This window comes from Belonocnema kinseyi, chromosome 10 (assembly GCF_010883055.1).
Source record: "Belonocnema kinseyi isolate 2016_QV_RU_SX_M_011 chromosome 10, B_treatae_v1, whole genome shotgun sequence".
NCBI classification, from domain to species: Eukaryota; Metazoa; Arthropoda; class Insecta; order Hymenoptera; family Cynipidae; genus Belonocnema; species Belonocnema kinseyi.
Window position 1 is genome coordinate 64882064 of NC_046666.1, and position 10365 is coordinate 64892428.

The 10365-nt window shown below is 30.5% G+C and overlaps 1 protein-coding gene across 5 annotated transcripts in view; it reads left to right on the forward strand.

Moving 5' to 3' along the window:
* LOC117181704 overlaps positions 1-10365 on the forward strand; it is a 176966-nt gene that overhangs the window by 30319 nt on the left and 136282 nt on the right. For 3 of the 5 annotated variants that reach the window (XM_033374637.1, XM_033374638.1, XM_033374636.1), the window contains exon 2: positions 8182-8234. The exons of 1 other annotated variant lie outside the window; for it this stretch is intronic. In XM_033374637.1, coding sequence (XP_033230528.1) covers positions 8201-8234 — 34 coding nt within the window. In that variant the 5' untranslated portion in view covers positions 8182-8200. The remainder of the gene's footprint in view (positions 1-8181; positions 8235-10365) is intronic. One more of the 5 variants, XM_033374639.1, reaches the window with a different exon arrangement.

Consider the following 10365-nt stretch of genomic DNA (forward strand, 5'->3'; position numbering starts at 1 on the left):
TCTAAAAAAGTCAATTTCCTCATTTTTCTCATTTTTTAATCATTGATAAGATAAAAATATCAATATGACGTAACAAAATTAATTTTTTCATGAATGTCTACATGTCAAGTCCTCCAATTAGAAACATTCCCAAAGGAGATCAGGCTAATAGAAAAGCTTCCAGCATTATTGTCACCTGAAAAACGAAATTTCCTCTATTTTCTTATTTTCAATCTGTGCTACCAGAAAAAAAACATCGTATGACATAAATAATTTTGTATGCACATATACATAAATAATTTTGTATGCACATATACAAGCCCAGGCCCTCAATTTGAGCAATCTTTGATGAAAATCGGATAGTTTTTAGGGAATTCAGATTAGATCCTTTTTTTGTGAAAAACTTTGCCTTGCTGAAATAAATTAAAGCACTTCTAATTCTTACGGTGTACACAATGTACATGGTAATCTCTATAGAAATGTAGCTAAATAGTAATTATAATTAATTTCCTCCAGGCAATTTAATATTTTTTAATTAATTCAGCATTTCATGAGGAAAGGTTTTACTGAGACTCAATGTCAGATAGAAATGTGGTTTCACAGAACGCTGGGTTGAAAGATAATATACAGACTTGAGAGTTTGTGGTTTTGTGATATGCGAACCCTGACCATAAATCAAGTTGAGGTATATCGCACTATTCAATTGAGTTCTCAGGAGTTTCATTTCAAATAAAAATATTGCCAATGTTGCTAATTGTAAAAAGATGTTTCCGCATCGCGAGATAGCTTTGTTTTTACTCAAACCAATACAATTCTTGTCGCGTCTCTTATTTTTCACTAGTCTTAAGAATTTCCATGTTTAACCATTAAACTACCATGGAAGCATATTTTACGAAAAACTTGATCTGTTCTCCAGGGTACTGTTTTGTCAGATAGTTCAGAGTTGGCGAGACTACTGGAAACAGCAGGATCTCTTAATGGGTAAGCCACGAGCTCGTATAACCATCAGTACCTTTTTTATCCCTTCCGTCTGCAGGTTTTCTCATTAGTTTTCACGTACACAACTCTGACTAGCAAAGTCTTTGGGGGAAAATAAAAATCGGTATGACGCAAGTACACGTCCTACCGAAGGAGATACGTCTTATTTCAGTAAGGAGATCGCTATAAGTCTTCTTAGAAACGGGAGGTCTCATGAGACCAAGCACCAGATCATTACGATGATGAAGAGGTCTGCTGTTAGGTTATATGTACTTTCTCATTTTCGCAGTCAATTTAATACAAAGAGTTCAGTCATTTTCTATGGCATAGGCCATAGAGTGTACTTATATTATTACAGACTTCACAGCGCATACTGCTTTCAAAACAGGGGAAATAGACGATTTTTCACGAAAATAGGGAAGTAATAGGGGAATCAATTTCTCTATTGTATAATATATTATAAACAGATGTGAAGTTGCCGTTGTCGCTGTTTCAGGAATCAAGGACGTTTTTAGAAAAGATAACACAATATAGTACTAAAGCAACAAAGAAAAAACATAAACACAATTTGAAGGTAATCTTTTGGGAAAGATAGTACAATATTGTGCTAAATATACTGACCCAACCAAAAACATAGACCCTATATGCCACATTAGATCATGTTCCACAATACCCCATTTGTAACACTGTTCCGTGTGATCTGTATTCCCTCATGTTTCTTATTACACCAAACATACTACCTGAACCAAAAACATAAACCTGATGTACCTCACTATGATCTGTGCTAAATTATCCCGTGTATGTCACATATTAATCTAGGATAATATTTCTACCAAAAAAATGAATGATCAATTTTCGACAAAAATAGTAGAATTTTTAATCAAAAAAGATCAATTCTGACCAAAAAATAGAATAGTAGACTTTTACAGAGAATTATTTAAGCGAAAAAAGAGAAACAGAGAGGAAGTTCCTTGAAAACAGGGGAAAAAGAGACATTTTCTTTAAAGTCGAGGGGGGAGGGGGGATACGGAAAGAATGTCAAGCCTTGTATTAGATACATAGTATATACAAATTAAAAAAATTACAACTTCACATTAAAATATACTCTCTAACATTTTCTATATCATCATCATAATTACAGTATTAACCTCCATTCTACGTGCGATGCTCTATCGTTCAAACGAGTTTCGAGGATCTAGAATGCAATTAATCTTCATTCGAATGTTGAACCAGAAGTGGAATCTCGACGATAATCGATGCTCAATACGTGATAGAAATAATTCATTTTGCGCTGGTCAAGATCAATCAATTTCGAAAGCCGTGTCCTTGCTTCCAGCTTCAAACTGGTTATGTCAAACTTTTCTTCAACTTGAAACTGTAAACACGGTCTAATTCACTAACCCATTAGCATATTTAATTATGAGGGAATGTTTCCTTCTTATTTATTTTTACAGAAAAGTTAATATTCAACTTTTTTTGGAATAGGTGATCCTCTTCAGATTAAGTTATTTATGAGGCTATCCATAAATTACGTTACCAATTTTGGGCTATTTCTGACCTTTGTTCCTTTTCACTCCTTCTAGAAATAACGTAGTCCAAAAGACTCTCAAAATAGAGAAAGTAGGTTTAATTTTTTTTAAAAATGCATTTTTTAGAAGACAGTTATATATTCAACAAAATAGTTCACTTACAACCCAGAAAGATAACTTTTCTTTCATAAAAGATACATTTTCTACCAAAAGACTTTCAAAACAAATAATTCTAACAAATAATTTGATGTTAATGTTTTCTTCTTGCCTCCATGATCTGATGCTCCTAAGACCTGGGTTCGGATTCCAGTGGAGCTAGATACATTTTTTCACAACATATAAAATTAATAATCAATATTAAAAAAATATGCATTTTAGACCATGTAGATAAAAAACATTAACGTTAAATTATTTAACACAATTTATCTGATTAAAACCATAAAAACAAAAATATAAAACATGCGAATGTGTGAAAATTAATCTTTTGAGCATAAGGAATTACGTTGGAATTTTGAAGCCAAAAAGACAAATGATCTACAAAACAGTTACATTTTTAAACCGAAAATAGGATATTTCAACCAAAAAAGTTAATTTTCATAAAAATGGTTTAATTTGTAACAAATGGTTGCATTTTCATCCAAAAATATGAATTCTAAACGAAGAATTGAACATTCAACCAAATAGTCTAATTTTCTACCTGATTGTTGAATTTTTGAGCCAAAAAGACAAATTTTGTTCAATACAGAGAAATTTTCGGCCAGAAAATATGAATTTACAACAACAAATTTATTTTGCAACTAAGTTGTTTACTTTTCTGTTATAATGAAAAATTTTTTTACAACAAAATTTTTAACCAAAAAGATTTTCATTATAAATAAACCGTTTAATTCAATGAAAAGACGAATTTTCAAGAAAATAGTTGAATTCCCATTAAAAAAAAGATTAACTTACAAGCAAACAGTTGAAATTTGTAACCAAAAACTATTCATTTTCAACTAAGAAGATTAATTTTCTACCAAGAAAGACGCATTTCCAAAAATACATGGATTTCCAAAGAGGAAAGATCAATGTTCAATTTAAAAAAACTTCCAATAGAAAATGATGTAGTTTTATTTTTAGATGAAATAATGAATGCTCAACAAGAACAAAGAACGAATTTCCATCAAAATACCTAAATTTTCAACCAAAGAGATGAATTTTCACTTGAAATTATGAATCTTCGAAAAAAAAATAATTTTCAATCAAGCAGTTCAACATTCAATCAAAAGACGATTTTTGCAATAAGAAGATGAGTTTTTTTTGTAAATCTAATAGCTCCATTTTCAACCAAACAGATGAATCTTCAATCAACTTCAAATTTCTCAACAAAGTAGTTTAATTTTTTTCCAAATAAGACGATTTAAAAAAAATAGTTGCTCTTTCAACAAAATAATCAAATTTTCCGCCACATATTAGAAAAAGAGGGGAATGGCAGAAAAAGTGTAAAGTCTGAAATATGAAAGTGATTTTAAAACTTCCTAAGTAATTATTGAAGTTTACCGTTGCAGAGAAACACATCTTTTGCGAGATTCGCAGACTTTCTTTACTGATTGATAAAAAAGTTTTTGGTGTATCGTAAATGCCAGTTGCTCAATTTGATCTCAAAATTAGATCAAAATTATACTAGTATGTAACGCTTTTATTCTTGGTAGACCTTCAATCTTTTTAGTTAAAAATGCAACTCTTCTATAAAAATTAATTTTTAACTGAAAATTAAACTCTTATATTATTATTAATATGTTTATTAGTTGAAAATGTTAAAAAAAATTTTTTCGCTTAAATTTTCAACTACTTAGTTGAAAATTAGTCTTTCTTGGTAGAAAATTAATCTGCATAGTTAAAAATTCACCTTTTTTGTAAATAATTTGAATGCTTAGTTCAAAACCGAACTCTTTTATTAAAAATTCATTCTTTTAGTTAATAATTCATCATTTTAAAGAAAAATGTACTTTTTCAGTTTAAAATGGAACTATTTTGTTGAAAATTCGCTTTTTTAAATGCATTTTTTTACTGAAAATTTAATTTTTCTAGTTGAAGATAAATGATATAATTCGTTATTTTTTAGTTGAAAACTAATTTTATTTACTAAAAATTAAACTATTCTATTTTTAAGAGAAAATAATATATACTTTTTCGATTCAACTGTTTGATTGAAAATTGAAAATTTACTTGAAATTTCAACCATATGTTTGAAATTTATGTATTTGGTTAAAAATCAACATTTTCCAACCAAAAAAATGTCTGTTGGTACTAGGAAGGTGTTAATATTTCGGAAGTAGGAGATGTAAAGAAACACTCTTAGAAAGAAGAAAATTAATTCCCTGTGTCATAGAGGTTTATAAACCTACATAATAAAATCTTTAATTTTCCCCTATTCTGAAATTCGAAATTTTCTTAAATATTCCTTGTTTTAGAAATATTATGTCAGTCAACAATAACATACGGCTTTAAAAAAAGTATAATAACTGCCAGAAGACAGATACGAATGAAGTTGGGCAAAAATTAATCTTCAATCCGTGAAACTTTAAAAAATCTTTCAGCGTGTGGACACATCATATGTCACTGCCCCGGCCCAAACTACAGATCGTCTGGTTTCCAGTCTTGACGTTGACCAGATGGCCTGGCCAAAAGTGCAACGTTTTTTTTTGGCCAGCCTAAGGCCAGGCCGAAAGGTCAACCGCTAGGTATTTTCCGATGAGCCACTATTTAAAGGATGGTCAGCCGCTGGCATGACTCTCTTTAGTTTTTTAATTAATTGAAGAAAAAAACATTCTTCGCCATAAGTGTGTTTAGCTTATCAGTGGAAAACCTGAGTAAAACCAGATTGTCAAGATGATAAAGAAAAAGTCGTGGTTTGATAGTGTGAACTTCTTATTTTCTATCATTTTAGACATCCTGTAACTTTTTAAAAACATGTTCAATAAAATTTTGCTGATCGAACTTAGAGAACTTTTTTTGGTTTTTAATAGTGGATCAGCGTATATCCTGGGACAAGCCAGAGTTTATAGACCGAACTTAGAGTTTCCATTGCTTTTGGATTGCTGAACAGCGTCAGTCCTAGACCAGTTCTTCTAGGCTAGTCGTTCTAGTTAAAGTCAGACCTCAGACAGATCAAGCCAGATCAGGTCTACCAGACTAAACAGTCTAAAAAGTACCAGATTTGGCCAGACCTGACACCATACAGCCATAAAATCTTTCCACATGGAAGGTGAGTATGGTACATGGCCTCAATATCTGATCCCCCTCAATATAAGATACCCTCGAGTTTGAATCCCTTGCTAAGATGATGGTTTGGATCGCACCCGCAACCATATAATTACGCGTGCACGCCTCTACATTTCTGTGGGGCGAACGGCTATGCGTGTATGCGTGTTGGAGGAGTAACGTGCATGATAGTTAAATTCATGGTAGAACATGTGTTCGAGCGCTCGCATGGATGATTTACACCGTTGCTGATTCTCGTGCATTCCTACGCTTTTACGCTCGGCATCGAGAAAACCATAGCTTCACAACCCCGAGGTCCTTTGGGTTCACACAGTATCGGCATCCACACATTTCAAACCCCAGGCAAGTGCAACTCGCCCTATCCCCGTAACCCCTACCCTTAAAGAACCTCCAACTTACCTATTATGATCATAGAGGGTCAGGTAAAGTCCTTTACTGGTAAGTGATACATGCCTAAGCCTAGTGTAGTATTATCGTTCCACTAAAATAACAGTATGGTAAATTTTTACACTGTACAATTATAATAAAAGAGCCTTGCATTATTCAGCTTTTTTCTGCCGCTTGTGAACTCTCTTAAAATAAACCAGTGAAGTTTAACTGATTTGCAGTGAAATCTTACTAGTCAAAGAAGCTGGTTGAATCTATCGCCTGCCGTCACTGGTATATTTCAGTAACAGTTTTGGTTGAGTCACTTACAGGTTAAACCAGTAAAAACCTGCAAATCACTGGTTCACTGGTCATAATTCAAAATAGTGCTTCAACCAGTGACAATTCCACTGATTAATTTAAAATAGAAAGAAGAGTACTATCCTCTATAGCAACATGTTCTAAAAATGCGTTGGAAAATTTTGTTTCGAATTCATATGCACCCCCACCCCCCTAATTCGTTTAAATCCACACACAAATAAATTCGTTTTTTTAAACAACAAATTATGTTTAGAGGTTTCGTGAGCCCCATAAAGTTTAACACGTGATTCCTATAAAAAAAATACGTTTCCCTGAATTTTGTTCCGAATCGTCAATACGTATTAGTTCAATCAAGTTTAACGATGATAAGTCTGTGTTACAGGGTATAAAAAACCACCATTAGTGAAAAATAGAATTTGCGAGTTTTCGGCACTAATTGTTATTTTTGCCGGTTTTTGAGAACAAGTTGTTACTAAAACATACGATATTACTTTCTGCTAATAATTTTATGTTTAAATACATAATTAAAACAAATTAATAATGTTTCGAGCAATTTTCTCTTATAATTTAGGTAAAAAATCGCGGTTTAGTTTGAATTTTGTTACCTTCAAGTCAGAGTGAGGTAATAATTAATTTAAGTTAACAAAAATAGTTTTAAAAAAATTATTATTATTTTGAATAATATTATCTTTGAATAATGCCAGAAAGTGGCGGTGTTCTCTGAAATTTCCAACTTTTTGTCAACCTTTTAGTTATAATGAGGTAATTATGAATAAAAGTTAACCATTATTTCTTTAAACAATTAATTATTGTTTATAACTTTCTGCTCTTCGAGTAATGCTAACAAGTTGCGGATTTTTTCTGAAATTTTCAACTTTTGTTTAGCTTTTCAGTCATGAATAAATAATAGATATACTACAAAGAGAATCAATTTATTTATTTCGTGGATATTCTTTTTCTAATATATAAACTTAAAATGATTCATTTGCATCTCATTTAATATTAGACTTTATAGTAATTAATCATTTAATTGAGAGCCTTTTTATTTATTTATTATATGTATAATATCACGCGATAAAATTTGTGTAGTAAATCAAAACAAAACTTTTACGCAAGTTATTTACACACCCACTCCGTTGTTGTTATTTCTACTGTAAGATAGCCGTTGTGTTTAACTTAACATTTTTTAAACATTAGCAAAAGAGTAAAAATAATTCGTTATGAAAAAATGGAATGCAGTTTGAAAAAAAATTTTCGTTAATGTTTATTTATTATTTGTTCATAAAAAAAGTCAAAAAGAAGCTTTTAAACTATATCCTATTTTTTAATATTTAAACAATTTGCAATGCTTCTTTTCCAATCTGTCATATTTTGATTACTCTAAATGTAAAATTGATCAACTTTGAATGCTCAATTTTAAATAAACTCTATTTGACAATATTTAATTTTTGTTTCGGCATACCTCGAAGTACACGTTTTTCGATTTGAATGGCTTCTATACTTTGGAATTGTATGATGTAAAATGTTATTTATGTATACGCTTCAAATAGAAATGTGTTCAACCTGACAGATTCGTCAATTTGGAGATTCTTTTATTACTTCAAATTATTAACTGTTTGATTTTTTAAGTTTTAATTTAAAACTTTAAATAAACATGGAAAATCTTTGAAATCTGGGAAAATTAAACTATGTTTTCTATTATTTTATTATCTCGATGTTGTTTTAATCTTTACTTTTTTTCTAGACACAGAACCCTGAACACAATGTTAGCCAGGCTATGCAGACAAGCTCCTAATGGTAAGAATAATTTTTATGAAATTACATTCTTCTCAAATAGTCATCATTGTTGAAACAAAATTTGTATAGTTAGACTAAATAATATAATTATATGCCTGTTAGAAGGGTTTATATTATGCAGGCAGTTTGTTTCTTAATTAGATCCTGCCAACCCTAGTGAGACATCTAGTAATAATCATCTCTACAAAAAAATTTGAACTTATTTTAAGTGGGACCTGATCGATACTACACATACCGGGTCTACACGTGGTATGAACTCTGCACATTATGCGTGAATGTCGAGACTACACATTTAAATCTACACATGCAAGTCTCTACGCTCAACTCTACAACTTTTTATAAATGAATTTTTTAAGACAGCACACATTAACTGTACACATTAAAATGTACACGCTAAAACCCTGCACATTAAACTCTGCACACTAAACTCGAAAATAAAAAACCTCGAACGTTAAAGTCTACACAAAAAAACTCTTCACGAAGAAACTATGCACATTAAACTGTACACGGTTAAATGTACACTAGGGTGGCCCACAAACACTTTTTTTTAGAGGGCAACGATCCCCCCAATTTCACTCCAAATCCGAAAAAAGAAATTCCCTAATTTTTTATTATTTTTATTTTCGATTTTAACAGATGCCGGTATTGATTTGAAGTTTCTCAATGCATGGGGAAAAATCACCTTTTTGAGTATTTGAAATAATTTTTTAGGGTTTGAAAAAATGGAATTTGTTTAAATATTTTGGTTGTAAATTCGTTTTTCCCTAAAAATTATCACTATTGGTCTAGTGGAATATTTATCAACATTAGATAATTCATTTTCAATTATTTAAACCAATGGAATTTGTTTAAATAATTTTGTTTCGAATTTTGTTTAAATAAAAATTATTACTGCAAGTCTAGTGGAATATTTATCAGTAATAATTAACTACTGCTTAATAATTAATTTAATAATAAATAATTTTCCCGAGTAACATTTAATTAATAATTTTTATTTTTAAAAATTCAAAAAAATAACATTAATCAAACAATGTTGATAAATATTCCACTGAAGAAATAATAATAATTTTAATAAAAAAAATTATTTAAACAAATTCCGTTGGATTAAATAATACAAAATTAATGAACGAATGTTAATAAATATTCCACTAGACTAATAGTAATAATTTTGAGGGGGAACAAAGAATTTTAAAAAATTATTCAAACAAATTCTATTTGTTTAAATAATTAAAGATTAATTAGCTAATGATAATAAATATTCCACTAGACCAATATTAATGGTTTAAAGTAAAAAAGACCAGAATACAGTGCTCAAAATGTCGATTTCATGAAGAATGGACATTTTTTGTTTTAAGGGTAGTTTTCGGGCACTCTTGGGGGTTTCTTAGGAGTGTCAAACCGATATGTCTAATAGATGAAATTCTTCGTGAGATAATTCTGTATAGGCGCCTATACTTTCCCATCACATTTTTTCAAACCCTAAAAAATTATTCCAAAAACTAAAAAAAGTAATTTTTTCCCATGAATTTGATATGGGAAACTTCAAGTCAAAACCAGCACGTATTAAAATAAAAAAATAAAATAAAAATTAGGTAATTTCTTTTTTCGGATTTGGAGTGAAATTGGGGGGATCCTTGCCCTCTAGCATGCAAAAAAATTTTGCCATGCATTTTTGGACCACCCTAATGTACACGCTATTATACCTACGCATTTAACACTGCACGTTTAAGGCTTAAGTCTAATATTAATGTGTGGAAAAACATCTTTTGTAATTGTAATTGTGTTGAAATCCTTGGAGAATCGGAATTTTTGCAAGTAGTAAAAAAGCCATAGAGCACCAAGTACTTAAAACGTATCTACATCAATTGATGCAGATACGTTTTAAGTGCTTGGTGCCCTAAGAAATATATAATAAAGTTGAAAAAGCCCAAGGCATACTTCCCCAAGTTCTGACATCAAACCTATGATAAACAAATATCGCAATGATACTCGAAACTCATTCTATTCCTAATATTTTACTGCATTTTTATTTTTAAAAAATCTCCTTGCGATTAATCGTTATCGAGATATCGCCATTCGAATTTTTACATTCTCATCAGACAAGGAATTGTATTTGTGTAAAATTTGACCC